The following is an 18,998-nucleotide window of genomic DNA, read 5'->3' as shown; positions in this document are numbered from 1 at the left end:
GTCCTCATCATCCCCAAGCTGCAAGGCTGACAGGGAGATACGACAGAAAAGACTTTTGTAGAAAACATAATGTAGAGGAGCGCGAAGGAATTCACTGGACTTGAGGATAAAGTGGAGTGTATTCCAGAAAAAGTTAAGAATTCAGAGAGGCCAGTACTACACAGACAGAATGCTCTCCCAATTGTCAGGGACCAAATTCTGGAGAAACGTATTCGTGTAGACACACAAATCATATGAAATAGGCAGTATTTAGATACAGATGTGTGTGTACGGTATGTGGATACTTTGTCTCAGAAGTGGATTGAGATGTGTCTAGGAGTAGAGTTGACGACCTTCAGACTGTATGGCTCCTGTCAATGTCAAGAAGTGGAGCTAACTGTCTTTCATGATTTGATGACTATAGATGAAAGGGCTGAAAGTGTAAGAAAATCGAAGGACCAAGTTACATAGGATCTGTACAGAAGACTGACACTCATCACGTTTCCTTTATCAACTTTTCTTCTTCCCATCTCATTTTCACTCCCCCATCTCTTAATGTATAAATAAAAGATGAACAATGTGGTTTGTATGAATGCCTTTCAGTATATACATACTTGCATCTGATTCCAATCGATACTGGAGTTGAGACCAATATTGTCAACAATTTTTGATGAGCGTCACTTGGAAAAACTCGGCAATAAAACCAACATTACAGTTTGACTTTCTTCATACAACTTGACCCTGTGGCAAGATTTGATGACAATCACTGCACTTTTGTTTTTGAGGCACTGCTTAACCATTATGAGTCAATGAATTCCCTCTTGCGTTTAATTGTAGCAATGACTGACAGCAGGTCTGACCAATACCAGTGTTCAGCTATCTCCACTTTCTTGAGTCTCTGTTAAGCCCCTATCTTAATCTCACTGGGCTGCAGCAAATTGTGAATGTGTGAAGGAGGTTCCAACACATCTCACATTCATTGCAGGGGTGTGTAATTTTCTTCTGCAAGTTCCAGGGATTCACAAACGTCATTTAATTTATAAACATGATCTAAAAGTATGATTTTTTCAGTAGGTTCATAGTATCTGGAATCATCTTTTGTGTCTGCAGATTAGAAAGTGTGAGAAATAGTCCTTCAGTGTGTCAGTCTGAGCTTCATCCAGCAGATTCTGCATTTCCTTTTAAAAAATCAATTTCACTTGATGTCTGATGACAGAGTGGAGTATAGTCTGATCTGATGGATGTCTAATGAAGTTTGAGCAAGTATTGTATAAATGTCAGGTTGTGTGTCTTGTTTATGTCCCAGATGGATTTTGACCCCCAATTTTTTTCCCAAAACATTCTTGCAATTCCAGGGGAATGTCTCTAATATGTGCTTTTTTTTTCTTTTTTTTTCATATTATGGAGTTTGAAGCTAACTGTGACTTGTCTCAGCCTTGTTAGGTTGGGGCTCCAGCATAGGAATTATAACCAGGAAATTCCACTTATTCAAATGGCAGAGATTGCAAACAAACATCTAATTTGGGCTTCTTTCACCAAACAATACAGCAGTAAAAAAAGAAAGAAAAGAAAAAAAGAATCTGTATAGCAACATATTTTCTGAGTCTCAGAGAAATTTGTGTAGTTTAAAACAAACAAAAACAACGAACCTACAGGATAATCTCTGCTTTGAGTTAGATTTGTGCATAAATATGCACATAGCCATTCATCCATTCATGACAGCTATATTTCTGTCTCCTCGAAGCTTATGGATATGGACCAAACATTACAATACCACCAGGAGATGTGGGCGCAGTGTTGAAAATGATGGGTGATTGAAGAGTGCATCAGTCCCAGTATCAACATTAGGGCTACCTCAGCCATCATTATCATTTACATCCTTCTTCACTCTTAAAAAGAACAGTTTAATGGTATTTGGTCAGCCTGCTTAATCAGAATGGGGAATTTTGGTGGACTGAAAGCTCACTACACCACGGTTGATGCATGGAAATATAAAGCATTGGTGTTTGTGCTGCTTGACGTGCATGTTTCTTTGCACAAGTAGAGCCTAAATGATCCTTTCCTCTCAGAAACCAAGCTGTTATCCAACTCTGTACAGTCATTGTTTTGCAAGTCTGACTTGTGTCTCAATTAAATTTTTTTTAACTAACTCACTAGGCGAGGTCAGTATTTCTTTCTATTTTTGTACCCCCAAAATCAGCATTCTTATATTCATCATATTATGCTGCGTACTCCGTTTGTAAGAAAAGCACACAGTTCCTTAGCTGCCAAATGTTCTGCTGTGCTGAAAGTGCTTCAGAGTTCTGCAGTGATGAAGGAAAGTGAACGGAAGTTCATGACGCATCATGATGTAAGGTATATTGAATTGATCACACTGCATATAGATCACAAATTATGATCATGTCAGCACACAGCTACAGATTATCTGCACATTTTCTCCAAAACCACAATCAAATCAGTTGGATCTCAGCCTGCATTCATTAAAAAAAGTTTAGCTCTCTAAGCTTGAAAGCTGCATAAAGCTTCTTCTAAGCAACTTGAATAACTCATTTGCTCGTCCGCACTTGCTCTGTGGCCAGAGTCTGGGTCGTGCCTTCGACCAAGTGTGACTGTTTGCTGCTTCTTCTCTCTTTCTCTCTCTCTCTCTCTCTTTCTCTCTCTCTCTCTCGCTCTCTCTCTACAGCACTGCTCCATGCTCACTGCTGCAATCTCTGGTTTCACATCACACATATTCTGTGTGCTCAGAACAGCCGACACACACAAACTTTGTTCCACTCCTTTGCCACCCAACATGTCTCTCCTGCTTCTTTCCGAGCTCCAGAAGCAGCGTCTGTGTATGTCAGTCAGGCTTTACTTTGACGCTAAGCCTGTCCATTCTGTCATTGGTTGTTGTTTGTTTATTTTTTGCTGGCTCACCAACCCTCACCCTTTCTGCCGTCTCCCCCCTCCTACTCTGTCAGTCTGACTTGAGTCTTTTATTTGGCCAGCTTGGGCCAGAGTCCAGCACAGCAGAGCTCTCCGGTTTATTCTAATCAAATGTCCTCCCGAATGAAAAGAGAGGGGTCCGTAGAATATGGACAGGCTTTTTCAGGGACAGCCGATTTATCACTGCTGACTTTGGCATTTCCTCTCTTAATGTTAGAGTGAGAAAGTATGAGGCAGGAAAAACAACAGGGGCTTAATATTTAATCTCACTAAAAGTATTTAGAGCTTGAGGTACACAATAACAAAATCCAACAGATTGCCAGGCCAGTTATAAATCAATATCTAATTAATGAGGAGAGTATAAATCACTGCAGGTCTTGATTTAATAATCAATAGTGGTATTTCTTACTTCTAGTCATGGCAGAGTGCCCCCAAACTGCCCCCAACTCTTTATTTGCTAATACTGCAATCACAGCTCCTTTGCCAATTGAGGTAAATCAGTAAAGATGTAGGAGATGATTATTCAGCTGATTTTATCATTACAAAATAAACCTGAGAATCAATTAACATGAAGGACAAAATAATGTATTTTATGCATGATATGAGGCCATTTCACCCATTTATGGCATCTACTTTGAATGTGGAATTTAACTTGGTACTATGATGAATGATAGCTTCCTTATGTGGGTGGAGACAAAAAAAAAAAGAAATTTCGCCCATGCGATGGCATCCTTCGTTATTTTGGTTATCAGCACCTTGCTGCAGCCTCTGACGGACTTTGGCATCATGGTACAGAATAACTTGGCTGCTATGCTTTTTCCCTAAGCAGTGAACATATAAAGATTACATTGTGTGAACACTCCTCTCCCCTGCTGTTGTACCCCTATGTCTGCGGGCAGAAGAAGAAAACATTGGGAGATGTTCATTCCTCCGGCCTGGCTTTCGTTTTATCTACTGCTATAGGCTGTGAGATGTTCCGATGTTCCTGAGTGGCAGTGGGAGACTGTGGACGCTGGAGGGAATAAGCCTTTTATTGATAATTGATATGAACTGAATAGCTGAGAGTGCTGCAGTGACTATATAAATCCTGCTCAGAGTGCTGATGGCCAGTGCTCCAAGCCTGTGAGGTTACCGTCAATCCCAACTGGTTAGTGAACAGTTCAGCTGTGATTATACCGTGGGTCAGCGACATCTGTTCAGGTACAGAATATTAAATTGCAAGCGAATGTTAAGCACGGCTCAGATATATGCTAAGCATATCTCAAATGCGTCCCTACTATTCAGATCCTTACATGCCTCTTTCCAAGTGTACATGGTAAGCTGTTATTTCATTTCACTATTGGACCTCTCTTGACTTTGTGTCTCAGGTATTCATGTGATCAAGGTGAGGTGACCACTACTTACCATCACAGGAGGGAAATACCAACATAAAAACTGTATATTCAATCACAAAAATCTGTTGAATCAATCTTGGGGGAAAAAAATGCATTTTTCGAGTGCACAACAACACTGTTGCTTTCTGGTGATAAAGTCAAACTGGCAGGCTGACCTGAGGTGTTACGTTGAAGGAATCCAAGTATCAACATACCATGACAATACAATGGGGAAAAAAGAATGCTAACCGTTGTGATTTCAGTGTATGGAGAGGTCATGTTATGTAAGCTGACCTGCTGCAACTAGGCTACATGTGTAAAAAAAAAAAAAATGCAATATGCTTAACATGATACGAGGCTACTACCTATAATATTGATCATATTCAACAGTTAACTTCGGGGCACTATGGATCAGACCTTCACAATCTTCATCACTGGCTGGGCACTCATTTTTGTTTGTCTTTGAGGTCAATAACCCTTTTTAGTGATGTAAATCCTAATCAAAGGTCAAACTCAAAAAGTAAAAAAAAATTTCTCGCTCTTACTTCTAGTGAATCACAGTAATTGTTCTCTCCCTTTCTGCTTGTCACCAATTTGTAACTCACCAACTCCAGTTCACCCTTTTCAATCAGTAATTCACCTTAAAGGTTCACTTGCAAATGGTTGATGTGAGATAATTTTAGGTATCACATTAAGCTCATTGTGTCCACAGTTGATTTAAGATGATAACACATTTTATACTTAATAGGCATTGACATTGATTTTGTCACTTCATTATTTGTAAATTGCATCAGTATAAGAAAAGAAATTAAAGTTACAGATTAAATATTTCTGAAATGCGGTAGAAAAGATGGCTCCTTTTAAATAGATGCAGCATATCATGGCATGAGGCCAAGCAGGGGTGTGATTTCGTCACTCAGTCTCTCATTCTGATAGCAGGCTCACTCAACACGTGCCGAGACAGGATAGAATTGATCAACGGTAATCACTGCACGTTGCATCTCTTTCAGATTTCTGTGTAACTTGAGTCAGATTTGTTCTGATGTCAGGCAAACATCGGCAGCGATGAACCCATGACAACAAGGCAGCTGCAGATTTCAGCTCTGACCATAATAAGTGCTGTTATAGGACTGTAAGGACTGAGCAAATGATATAAAAAGCTTGGTTTTCACATGATCCAATCAAACTAGTATATTAATTCAAGTTTTCTTTAACTTGAATAGTAATCCACTTGCTTGCTTTTAGGTTTACGTTGATCACATTTACCTTGCCCCAGGACAACATTTAATATGCCAATATAATATTAACATTCATAACCTGTTCACATTATGATTTTAAGTTGTACAAAAAACATTACAGTCATTCAATATATGTCAATAGTTGGAAATGGAATAAGTTGCAAGATGTAAAAACATGTACATTGAACATTTATACTAAAGGTTACCTCTATAGATATATTTACTGAAGTTACAGACCACAAATCAATGGGTTGATCATGATTTGCTGAATTCAGTCAGATACTGAGAGCGCTTGAGAAGGGATGACAGGCGTAACACCACCTGAACTGCTGGCACCTCCTCTTGACTCTGCAGTTGCGAGCATATCGATCAGGTTCTCCCTCTGTTACAACACAGACAAAAGTGACTGCAAAACCAGCTACAGACTCATATATTATTTAATAGTCCTGTTATTACCTTCACCAACCAAAATTGGGGCAAAGGTAAGGCATTTGTCCATGTGTATTTACTTATTTATTGGTATATGTTACCAATGTTTCGCAAAAAATAATGATCCAAATTGCATGGCATTTTCTTCTTTGTCTTCATCCAAAGATGGTTCCATTAAATTTTGAGAGCAATTGGGTCTAAGGTCAAGGTTTAGGTCATGAAAAGGTGAAAAACTATTTGTATCATAACAAAATCATTGTTAATGCCAAATCAATGCCAAAATGTTGAGTTTTCAATCTCCTGTCCTCTGATATATCATGTGATGCAGTGATGTCATTACCCTGGTTAACGGTTGGGGGTCAAAGGTCAGGGGGGTGGCATACAGAAATTGTAAAATATGTATACATCAGTGTCAGACAGTAATAACATGAAGCATTTCAAACAACCATGACATATGATAGAAGGAGTGGTGTGGTGAATGAAAAAACTCTGTAATCCATTGGTTTCCATGGTGACAAATGTGGCGTTGGCGAAGGTATGCGCTCTACCCAGTGCTCAGTCTAGTTTGTTTAGCTTTCTGGTTGTTCTTTAATAAATGAGCCAGGCTCAAGGCACTTCCAACCCACTGTGCTACTCAACTGTTTAATGTAGTAGATTTATGAAGGGATGGCTTTGTGTTTTATCAAGTTAAAGCAGCCTCTTGTGGACTGGGAGACAAATTCGTTTTCAAACATCCTTGATGACCACCAAGACAACATATCTGAAGAATACTGGATCGCTCAGAGCTGTGCAACAATGGAAGATGTTGTCCTTGAGCTGGCAGACTTCCACACTGGGTACCTACTCACCGAGCAGTGCCTCTGTAGCTTGGCTTCTACCTTACACATGATTCATCCACAAACTATATCAGCCCCCACACACTCCACCCTTCTACCCCAACTGCACAGAAGCGTAATGGCCTTTTATCGATTCTCCCTTCCCTTCGCTGTCTTTCTTCTCTTTTCCTGCCCTGCTCTCTGCACTGCAATGAGAGGCTGTTAAGATAAGCTGCTGCATGAGGAGCCTCTTTTATGTTTTCCTTTCGCTGGCCAGCATTTGGTGTTTGTGCTCGTGTGCATGTCAAAGTTAATCGGCGTATGCGTAGGTGGAAATTTGTGTGTATGTAGAATATGAATGCGTGCAAGCTAATAGCAGCAATTTGGGGCCATGACTGTTTATCTGCTTGTTGTGTGCAAATAGGCTTCATGAATAAGACATGCATAGCAGACCTTCACAACTCTAGGAGGGCATTAGGCAGACAAGTGATGCCCGGTGAGAGGCAGGGAAATTTCACAGAAAAAAGATCCTGCCCTGGGACTCCATGCGTCATTCAAGCTGTTTTGTTAAACTTCACCCAATTTGACTGAAGCGATTATATGTTGTCATCCTGTGGATTACATCTGAGCTTCTTTTGGCACGACACTCCCAACAAAACATGTTGTTGGGCTCATTATGGCATCTTTTCATGGTGTTGTTACAGTCGTAATGGTTTATTAAATAAAAACTGGCCTTTCCCATTACACGGAGACATAGAGAACACATAAATAGCAGTTTTTAGTGGTGCTTATTTGTCGTCAGCCTCAATACAATTATGGGAAAAAATGTTCAGGAAAGATGATCAGGAAAGAGAGTTCATGTTCGGGTCTGAGATCGTGAATGCTGCTGTTTTTAGCACTAACTACACATTAGGATCATCCATAAGTCTGTTAGAGATACAGGGATCACATCTTATTAAAAGGCCACAAACATCTGTTCCGTTAAAAACCTGAAATGTACAAGAGAGACATTGCTTTCTTTTACATTGAGGATAGTATTAAATAACTGACTTTTTGTGTCCCACTCATCTTGAACAAAGCTTTTTGTGCTTCTTGAAGGCCAAACAAAGTCAGTGATGGTCTGAAAACAAACTCTCATACTATAAAATATACAAGAAAAGCTTTGGATCACTGACGTAAAGTTTGCAAAGGTTAATATTAAAAAAAGCTGAGGTTCAATAAGAAATACTACATCCTTGGAAACTTCAGTGAAAAGCATAAATTGGATGGCATCCTTTTGTTTAGTTTTTTTTTGCAAGGTGTTCAATGGATGTCTCGGTAAAAGCCACAGTGGACAGTTAATTGCACTGCTTGTGTTAGAACATAGCTCAGGTTTCATTTTTGCTTTGATTTTGCTTCTTTCACTCTTTTCCTCACCTTTTCATGGCAATACTTTAATAAAGTGGTGATTAAAGCATTTTGGAGAGTTCATCAGAGTCAGCTTATGGCAAATTCTGCCTTATTTTTAATCTTCATTAAAATTCGAGGTCAACAAAAAGAAGCCAGACAGTATTTTATTTATTCAGCGTTTTATTTTTTCTTCCCAATGCATGCAATACTTTTATGTAAGACTGAGCATTAATTATGTCTGCTCTTTCTCAAAAGTTGCATGTGAAGAAGCAAACAGAAAGGAAATAGTTTTGATGAACAAAGAGCTATCTTGAGACCCGTTTTACTTTGCTTTTCAAAGCATTAGGCCTCTTAGTTGTCTTTTATTGAAACTAAGCCATGATGAACAGGATCCACTGTTATAGCAAATCCTCTGTACAACCATCATGCCGACAGCTCAAGGATTAACAGACGTTGTCTTAATTGATCTCATTATCTTTTTCCTGCTCTTCTGTAAGGGCTTCCACTCAAGTGTATCTTGTTTTATCTCTTGAATGACTCCAATTTGACATAAAGTATTATTTTCAAAAGTATTTTTTTTGGTTGGAATGAGGTCTGGGAATAGCTATGAAGGCGCAAAAGCACTGTAGTGTGATCCCTACACTTCAGTGTAGCCAAACATAAAAGACACTGTGCTTTATGGTGAAGTCTGATCACAAACCTTTTCAGTCACAGTAAAGGGGGGCTGATTTTGCATTTCAAAGTCTGTTCATGGGACTGCAGAAGTATGACTACACTTTGTAAATATTGGGCTTTTTTTATTATTCCAAATAGAGCTCAATATTTGATAGTAGAAATCAGAAAGTAACAGCCTGAGTGAGGAGTACGAAGGTTTTAAACAAAAAGACAAGTCAGAAGTAAAACCAAATCAGATGTCTACAACACTGATCAACAGCAGACAGTAGACATAGTTATGAATTTCACAGACTTCAGTTAAAATGTACGATTTATAAGAAGCACCAGGTGTTAAAAAGAATATGCTGCTTTAAATTCTCTTTTTCAAAATGCTTCTTTCTTCTATTGTCAATATTGTGTTGTAGTTGCAATATGGAGAGCAACGAAGTGTAGAGATCCCTTCCCTCCTCAATTTCCTTCCGCTCTTCGGAGGACTGGTGGGTAAACCCAAGCTTCCTTCAGGTCAGCTGAAAGATATAAACCCTCCATTGGGTCTTGGGTCAACCTCAGGCCTCCTCCCAGCTGGCCTTGTCTGGTAGACCCCTGGTGGGAGGCAACCCAAGGGGGCATTCCAATCAGATGCCTGAACCGTTTCAACTGGCTGATGTCACTGTGGAGGAGGAGTGGCTCGACTTTGACTCTCCCAAATGGTCGAGCTTCTCACTCTATCATCAACAGTGAGCCTGGCCACCCGGCAAAAACATCTGACTCCTGCTGTTTGTACCCACAATTTCATTCTGTCGGTCAGGACACAAGATTCATGACCATAGGGGAGGGTGAGGAAGCAGATTAAATGATAAACAAAGCTTCCCTCTGACACTCAGATCCCAACAGTCCAATCCCATGTCACCGACGTCCCTGATCCGAATAGGAGGCCAGATTCACAACCCCTGCTCTTATCGCTCGGGTGTAAGAGGTGCTGATGTGCATCCGAACGGCTTCACAGTTCGCCAGCAAACCCTGTTCCAGTGCTTTGGGCCCACACGGTGAGGCCAAAAGAACAACATCATCAGCAAAAAACAGAAATGTCAAATTGTAGCTTCCTCATATAGATTAGTAAATTAGCTTCAAGCAAATCTCACGATTGCCATTTTACATCTTTTACACGCAGCTTCCTGCATTTCTATGTTAGATGTTTCTACTTTAGGTCACAAATACAAGTGACTCGCAAGTTTTGTTTTCTAGCTCATATTAGGCTAGTGAGTTTGTTCTTATATTTGGGGTAGACAGTTCTATTATTACCATGTGGATTTTTTTCTGTATGGTCACGTTGATAGAATCAGTTATTTCCTCAATTAAGTAATTATATGAATAGTTGAGATCAGTGGTATTGTATATTTCATTACAACTTTTAGTTTGGAGGTGTTGACAAATTTGTCAGGGTTTTTTGTTATTGAGAACCTTTACTTTTCTCTCTGCACACGAATAGGTTATTCTTTTGATCCAGTTTGTAAAGAACAACAGGATAATGATCTAAAATGTCTGACAGTGACAGGTGCATGGTCACTGATAGTAATGGGGCGAATCTATGCATCTGTGGTGCCTTTAATCACTGATTTACAAACCAGAAAGTAATCTACGCATGAGTAGGATTGGTGCACTGCTGAGAAGAAGTGGTACTCTTTAAGAGTGGGATGACAGGTGTGCCAAGTCACTCATGTACTGCAGCGTCGGTTATTTGTTGCTTTTATAACTCTGCCTACTTGTGGATTGCGGCTGATGTTGAGGTCTCTGTCCACTATAGGTATTTTGTCAAAGTGGGTTGAGAGACTGGTGAAGAGGTTGTGATAGAAGAAGGGGTCATCAACATTTTGGCCATAGATATTTGCGATACACATCTCTGTGTTCTGAAGAGGGATATTAATAATTATAAATATTCCCTCTGAGTCTGTGTCTTTACCAGATAATTGTATTTTGTTGCTAATTAACATAACTACGCCTCTCTGCTTGGAGTTATAGCAAGCCGAGTATGTGTGAGGGAATTGTGGTGAAATCAGTTTGTGATGTCCTGTGGTTGGTGTGTGTGTCTCTTGTAATAAGACAATGTCTACCTGTAGTTTATGTGTTCAAAAACATAAAAAAATATATAGATTACATAATACTACATATTATATTTTGACTGTAGCAATCCAATTCTGAGTTTGTACAGTTTGTAATTGAAGGATATTACATTCAAGAATGTAAACATGCCTTTTATTTTTTCAGGAACATTACTTGCATCATAGTAAATATCTATTTGAATGGCCTTCCTTGAAAAGCCCCATTTGTATTTGCAAAGAGGACTGTGTGTATTTGCAAAGACCTGATGCATCACTGAAATACTATTCCCGTTTCAAGGCCCCTTTCAAATACACCCATACCACAAACCTTTTATACCACGTCATTTTAATATGACGTGGTATCCTTAGAGTACCTTTTATGGAGCAATAAATGTAAGAGACCTACAATTGTACAGTAATGCCTTTTTTTATTGTGTCCAAGTGGAGAAGGTGGCTTCTATTTGAGTTTTTGATTTACTGGTTCTATCAATCTGGTCCGTTCAGCTTATCATTCCATAGTAAAATTTAATGGTGATTATGACGGTTACAAAATTTGGTTTGGAAAAGGTTTATAAAGGGAACTGATTTTAATTGCCTGGAAACTAATTGTTTGAGGTGGCTCTATAATATTTACTTCATATTTACTTCCTCTCACTCTCTCCATCATTCCTTACTGTTACTCCCATCTGGCCCGCAAAAACATCTCCAAAAAATCCTCCATGCCAAATGCAATAGCCACTCTGAATAGAATGAAATAAGAAACTGGACTGTACATATACATTTATATTTTTCTGTTTGTATCGGCTAATGTTTTATGGATATATCTGTACTTGTGTCCTAAGTGTTAAATATGTGTTGTATTTTATTGTTTGGGGCAGACAAAGTTTACCTCGACTTGTCTTCATTGGGTGATAAGTTGCTCATTTTATCTGTAAACTAATGTCATTTTTCACATGTTTCAGGTCATTCAATTACTGGAAAACCAAATCATTGCTCGCTTCCCTGAGCCCACTCAAATGAACACCTCTTTGCTTTATATAATGTGTAGTCTGAAATTGAACTGCTGATCGTTATGTTGAGCTACTTGAACACGCTTTGAAGGGACACCTGATGTGAAGAATCTCAAAAGGTGAACATTTGCAGAAAATGGGGTCTTAAAAATTATGTTACAGGCAGGTTTGTTTCAGACATCCATATTGTGGACACACGTGTTTTATCCTCGTTTCTGATCATTAGCTGCAAACAATGGGCCGAGACTTCTCTTTCCTGCTTGTTTATTGTTTATGCTTCTGCCTAGTTTGACAACAAAAGGTGGTAAAAGCTTTAATTGGTTTAGCCTTGAAGTATTATGAAGTTTCACTGTTGACTCAGTGCTATTTAGAATAATTAAACAGATTTATTTTTTTTATTGCTGCTCCACCTGGACTGTTTTTGTCTTGATTTGAATCGAGTAAGCAGAAGGATTTAATTCAGAATCTTCTAAAAGTGAAATTACTTTACTACTTTTGTTCTTTTATACAAGGCTGTTTAATGAGAAGGATCAAACAGTGTTATTTTTAACCTTTTAAGACAGCACACTTGGTTGCTCGAATACGAACATTGAAACACTCTATAAATTACTTTTGAAATTAATTCAAATAATGATGTGTTAAAACTGTCACTCCATTTGATCACGCCAAGATATTGCATAGTAACAAGTTTTTGACACAGAAACCAGACTTAAAATCAATGAATTATCTGCCAAGAGTCCCAAAAACATGTCAGCAAAGAAAAGTGTGTGATTTTTAAGTCACAGCTAACAAAATCTGAACAAGTGCCAAAGTGGCAAACTAATTATGACTGGTTGTTGAACAAAACAAAACATGCAGTGAGTGTGCAGGAACCCACGGTGCTAACATTTGCGTGGAGGTCAGATCAGCCAAGCAGCTCATTATTTTACAGCCAATGTGAATGCATGAACAAGGCAGCCAAAGCGTGTTAAAGTGTTACAGTAATACTAATGTGCACCTTTTTATTTTGCCTTTACAGGAAACGGAGATTCTCAACACGGCTGTCCTGACCGGACGTACGGTTGCCGTACCAGTGAAGGTAGTCACTGTCGGGACGGACGGAGCGGTTTCTGACGTTACTGAGTCGGTGGAGTGCAAGTCAACGGATGAACAGGTCATCAAGGTCAGTGGGGCGTGCGTTTCGGGCAGCTACATTCATTTTGCTTTCCTTCAATTTGTTTCCTCCTTTAATGGTCAGCTTTCCAGTAGCGCGTGGGCGCGTGAGCAGAATGGACAAAGGGGAGTTGTGGTTTAAAAGCAGTTTGAGCACATTAGTTCAGAAAGCAGGTGGTGACTTTCTTTCAGCAAAGCGTGGACCAAAATATTTTTGTTAAATGGTTTGCAAGAAACTGAACTTTCTCAGTAAGTCACAGATCAATACTTTCTAAAAAAGTTAGAGACTGAAAAATACTTTTGAAAGAATAATTTTCAGGGGAAATGCTGTCTTTTTAAAACATTCCTGAAGTTGTGCCCATATTTTAGTTTTATTTTTTTAAGAGTTTTGGAGTATGCACTAATGTTTTCGGTTATGCAGAACACCAAGACAGATTTGTCAAAGAATACACACTTCACAGAGTATTTAAATTCCCAGCTTGAGTCGGTTTGTTTTTCTTGTGTCAAAAAAATAGCTTTTCTTGACAGTATTTACACTCCCGATCATTGCCAGCATAATTAGCTCGGCACTTTATCAGGTAAACTTGAGATTCATTAAGAGGAGACAATATAAAGAACATCTCATTTAACACAATCTACTTCGATGCAGTTTTGTTTGCTGCCCCTTGTTCTTTTCACATTTTTAATTGAAAAAAAGGATGAAATCATATGACAAAAAAAACCTTTGGCAGAGGCTTATGCCCCATTTACACGATGACGAAAACAAGCAAAATCGTGACAATATTGTCGCATTTTACAATTTACACAACGACAGTGCGTGGAGCCACAACAGCAGTCACTTTTTCAATTAAGGTTGAACTTTTCTTTCTCCCAACTCCCCCTTGCAGAGACAGCCAGAGGCTAAGGAGCACTGTTACTGTGCATGTGGATCACCGTGGTGATAAACCTAAAACATTTCTGAAAGCCAATGAGGCGTTGTTACTTGAAACGCTGTTGCCTCATATGGACTTACCAGATATCTGAAATTGAAAGCATTGAAGTAGCAGGAAAAGTGATACACATTTTATTGTCAATCGATCCCAACACTATAAAAATGAAGGCTTATGTTACGAAAAACACAGGTTGATTATATCAAAATTGTCATTATTATTGTATCATATTACTTTTATTTGCACAATGTTGAGATGGTTATATTTTCATGTTCATATTGTTTGAAAGTTGAATAAAACTACAAGATTTATCATTCCGTGTCCTTACTGCTTGCCAATAGCATAACTTAAAAGTAACAGTAAAAGTGACAGACTGTTTACCGTCATTGGTTTTCTCTCTCAAGTTCGTTTCAAATCTCAGAGAGTTGATTTTTATTGGCTTTCAGAAAGCTGCAGTGATTCAATTTAGTGAATGACTTAGAAATGTTACCTGTGATTTTTTTTTTTAATGTTTTGAGCAAAAATGTTAAGTAAAAGGTGTAACAACACATGATTTGCACCTTGTGGTAACATACATTACATATTGCATGATGTGTAATATCCACAAAAAAGAAATGAGATTGTAATACTCAGTGAGAAAAGTGACAAAAATAAAGTGCTTGCTTTGATTTGTATGTGTGATATAAAAAGGCTGGTGTTACAAGTGGGTCTGTGTTATACCGCATAACTGATTTGGTGCATTTCTGTGTACCGCACATGCATATGAGAGCGAAGAGAAGAGGCAGATCTCTCAAAGGGTTTAATTATCTCCGTTGAAGTAGCACCACACATTGTGACGCTGACCTCGGCAGCGTACTCCCCTGCCCACCCCCCTGGTTTGGGAACAGTAGGCTGCACCCCTCCTCTCTCCACACTATTTTCAAAGGATTCTCAGAATAAAACAGTTTCTTCATATATATATATATATATATATATATATATATATATATATATATATATATATATATATATACATGTGTGTGTGTGTGTCTCGACATATCCAGCCTCCTCTGTTCTTTCATTAGAATGTGAGGGTTAAGACTTGTTTCTCTGTAAGCTTGGTTAGAATGGTAACACCCTTGAATGTGTAGGCAATTAACTGGAAATTAACATGAAGCATTTTTTGAAATTGTAATGATTTTAGGTATTATACAGATAAAAATGACAAAAAAAAGTCCATCTTTATTTTTCTTTAAAGCACACTAATATATGTTCACTGGATGTGTTTGTTGTGTTGGATTTTCAATCCAAGTTAGAAACACTGCATTTTAGTTGTTTTACTCTTGAAAATGCCCTTTTTTTATTTTTTTAAATCAATGGACAAAACAACCACAAATGCAATGACAAACAAAAAATAAAACCTCTACTTCAGTGAATTACAAAACACTTCTGAGAATTTTGAAATACAATTAATATCCTAATGCGACAGCAATGAACTGACAAAACAAAGGATACAACTTTTAACTGAGAAGTGAATTCATTTCCATTGCTAAATGCTTCAGGCGATCAGTCTGTGCAGGAAATGTTGGCTAATACTAAGAAAGTGACTCAGCTTGACTTCCTCTTTCACTGACACAGAGGGATTATTCAGGGACCACAACAAAAGAGCACAAAGTAGATATGGATGTCAGAAAAATTATAATACATCACCAGGCTAATGGTGCTAAAATATGTTTTTTTCAAGATAAGTTAAGTTATACTCTCTATACTGTAAAGAACTGAGGTGGGCAATTAATTTCTCCCAATATGGTGACATGAGAATGTAGAATTAATGTGGAGAGCCGATTCATATAATCGGCTCAATTTGAATAAAAACATATACCTTATTACAAAGCAAAGCATTGTATGGATTTAATGAGCCCTCACTCTAGCCATGCATCACTCGAGTTCCTGTACTGTATGTTTCTGCATAATGCCATTATTTGATGGAATTTCACTCAACAAGTACAAACTTTTGTACTTTAAAGCTATGAAAAATGAATAAAGGAAAAGCTGCTGTATTTCCAGCATTTCCTCTATATGTACATTAATACATGAATAAGGTTATTTTTAAAGTTAATGTAAAGTGTAGAACAAGAAGTTGCATTAATAATGCATATGTTTGAGTCAATGTGCTCCGTGTTTATTGATCATTTGATCGCTGCCGAAACACGGGCAGAAAATGTTTTAAGCACACTGCATTTCACTCAAATTAGAAGATTTTCACATCAAACACTATGCCTTAAAACGGTAGTGAATGTCTGATTGATCATCCTCTACTAAAGGCAATTTCTAATGCTGCATTCAATCATAAGATACATGCAACTTTGCCAGTGTGTCTTCTGCATTTATAGCAGAGGTGGTTTGAGACATGAGCTAGAGGGAGTGTCTGACACACTGACAGAGCTGAAAAAGACCATTTGCATGTAGAATACGTTTCTTGAAATACATGTTTTGACTTAAATATGATTGACATCATTTGTCAGCGCCTTTAAGTTACTTACCAATGTAAAAGCCATCTGTACATTCAGGGAACACACTTTATCCTCTCCTACTTCACAGGAAATTGCTATGAATTTCCAAAGCACACCTTATATTGTATTTAGTAAACCAACTTCTACTAGTATACTCAATGTTTGCAAAGATATAATATCACCTGCTTTTGCCAATTATCAGCTAAACATTTAGACAAATTAAGTAACAGATTAGAAACACCACTAGTGGCCTTGAAAGAAAAATGTCCACAGAGGACATACAGTTCAGTACAATGTGTTAAACCCTCATTCCTTCAAGAGAAATTCAATGAGTTGGAGTCAGTTATCACTTCAATCACCAACTCGTTTATTCTGAATTGGTTTCCCCTCTCCACGGTCCTTATCTGTGTTTATGTGTGCCACCCCAGACTACGTGATTAGTGCCACAAAGAATTGTTTCCATGGGAAAATGACATTGATTTGTGCATGTTTTCACGACACACCACTGATAAGAGAGGTTGCGGACATCAGTCAAGTGCTTAATTTCTCATGTGGCGTAGAAGATGTCAAGTTCCAGTGATCTCGGTTCAATCTATACGGTTTTATCACCTACAATACCTTTTGGAAGGAGAAAAGCAGATGGCATCAGTGCGTGAAAACAAAGTGGAACTGAATTGAAGATTGAAAGAAAAAGATAATTTGAAAAAGCAGTGAGGTGAGTGAGTGAGATAACTTCTCAGCCTTATTCACAAGAGAATATTATATTGCTTGTTAGAAATTGTAGGATATTTTTCCTAGCTGCAAATTATTGTAAACATGACTTAACCCTTTATTGGACAAGTGCCCAAACTTGTGGTTAGATGTTTTGTGGTTAGATGTTTTAAATGTGAAAAATGTATTGGAAAACTTTACATTTGCACATTTCTACTGAAATAATAAACCCAAAAAAGCTACAGTCAATACTTCAAATAATTGTAGGAGAGTAGTAATCAATAATGAAAAGATATTCAAGTCAACTGGGACTGAAGCCCAAAGGAGGTCTTACCAACTGGAAATGGTTAGATGGTTAATTTCACACCACGCGTATGTGTTTTCATGCCGACTTTATGGTTGATTTTATGGTTAATTTCTTTTAATTTGCCCATATTTCAGTGAGTTATTCAGAAAGATGTTAAGGTAAACACAATACTGTACCAACAAAACTGACAGTAAACACAGATACCTTTAAGAAGACGTCATTTACTGCCACTCACAAATGAACAAAAAAAAAAATAAAGAAGCAACCTGAAAACTGAACCTTCTTCTCACCCCGAGTCCCACCTTAGAATCCTTCTTTCCAGATCAAAAGCTGCTCCCTTCACAGAGACATGGAGTATGTAGGAGGTGCAGTAATACTGGAGTAGACCGAGAGTGAAGGAGTGGGAGAGTAAAAAAAGAAAAGAGGAAATGAAAGGGAGGAGGAGGAGAGAACTGACAGACACCAAGCTGTCAGTTTTGTTCCTCGGAGAGAAGGGCTGGTCTGACATCATTTGAGAGTAAAGCTGCCAAGTTATATGCAAAGAAGTGGAGACAGATGACAGTCTTCTTGTGACTGGTTTGTTATAAAGACGCAATTGTCAGTAGTGAGGACATGTGCTGAAATTACCAGTTGTGCCAATCAAGCTTATGATGGTATTTGAGATTAAAATGAACCAAAATGCAAGTGATTACAAACAAAATTCACTGACAGATTGTTAAATAGATTTGGTTCTCTTGGGAGAAACGAGTGAATTCTGGTGCTTTGTAGATAATGACAGCGACTTCTGAAGTCCCTTCTATATCATTTCTCTATGTTGGAAATGCATCTGAGAAACTTTAGTAACTGATTTTCACTGTTGTAGTTTCTCCAGCCAATCAAAATTTGGTCTGAGTGGCTGTTCAGTTTTTTGTTGTTGTTTTTATTTGGTCAGATGAAACAGGTTTGTGTCTCTTCAGCGCTCCATCTGTTAAGTTGGACCAAAGTCACATTACTTGCACATGTACTACACTGCATATTCAAGCATTGAAAATGGATCCTCACACACACAAGCTCACACATACAAACAGGGAAAGAAATTAAGCAGACCGGGCACTCGAGATTTCACTGAATCATTGCCAAATGTTTTCAGAGGAAGTGGACTAGACATAGATAATATTTCTCACAGCATCCCAAATGAGAAAATTTCATCATTACTTCCATGAAACATTGCAGTAATAGTGTGTGTCTTCTCTATAGAAAATTGAAGACTTCCATCCATCTTTTAGACTAGATTTAGTGATGGACAGTATTGGGAATAATGCAATATACAGCAATGCATTTTTGTAATTCCACTTTTACAGGCTGTTTTAACTCAATTACAATTACTGAGGTATCAGGACGGTCATTGATTGTTTCTATTGTAGATGAATATTTGTAGAGATGCACTCCATCTATCCAAGCCTTTGATCATTACCATTGCACTTGACAGCAACATGAAAAACATCCAGGTAACATTA

General features: G+C 38.2%; 1 protein-coding gene across 1 annotated transcript in view; it reads left to right on the top strand.

Annotated features, from left to right (window-relative positions):
- The window catches only part of LOC308140715 (transmembrane protein 132C), a gene marked incomplete at its 3' end in the record, with an annotated part of 189,710 nt that overhangs the window by 154,673 nt on the left and 16,039 nt on the right, over positions 1–18,998 (top strand). Inside the window, exon 5 of the mRNA XM_080510606.1 lies at positions 12,930–13,073. Within this exon, the coding sequence (XP_080366732.1) occupies positions 12,930–13,073 (144 nt within the window). The remainder of the gene's footprint in view (positions 1–12,929; positions 13,074–18,998) is intronic.

This window comes from Blennius ocellaris (genome assembly GCF_963422515.1).
Source record: "Blennius ocellaris genome assembly, chromosome: 15".
Taxonomy (NCBI): domain Eukaryota; kingdom Metazoa; phylum Chordata; class Actinopteri; order Blenniiformes; family Blenniidae; genus Blennius; species Blennius ocellaris.
The sequence above is the reverse complement of the archived record's forward strand: the minus strand, read 5'-3'. Positions and strand labels throughout refer to the sequence as shown.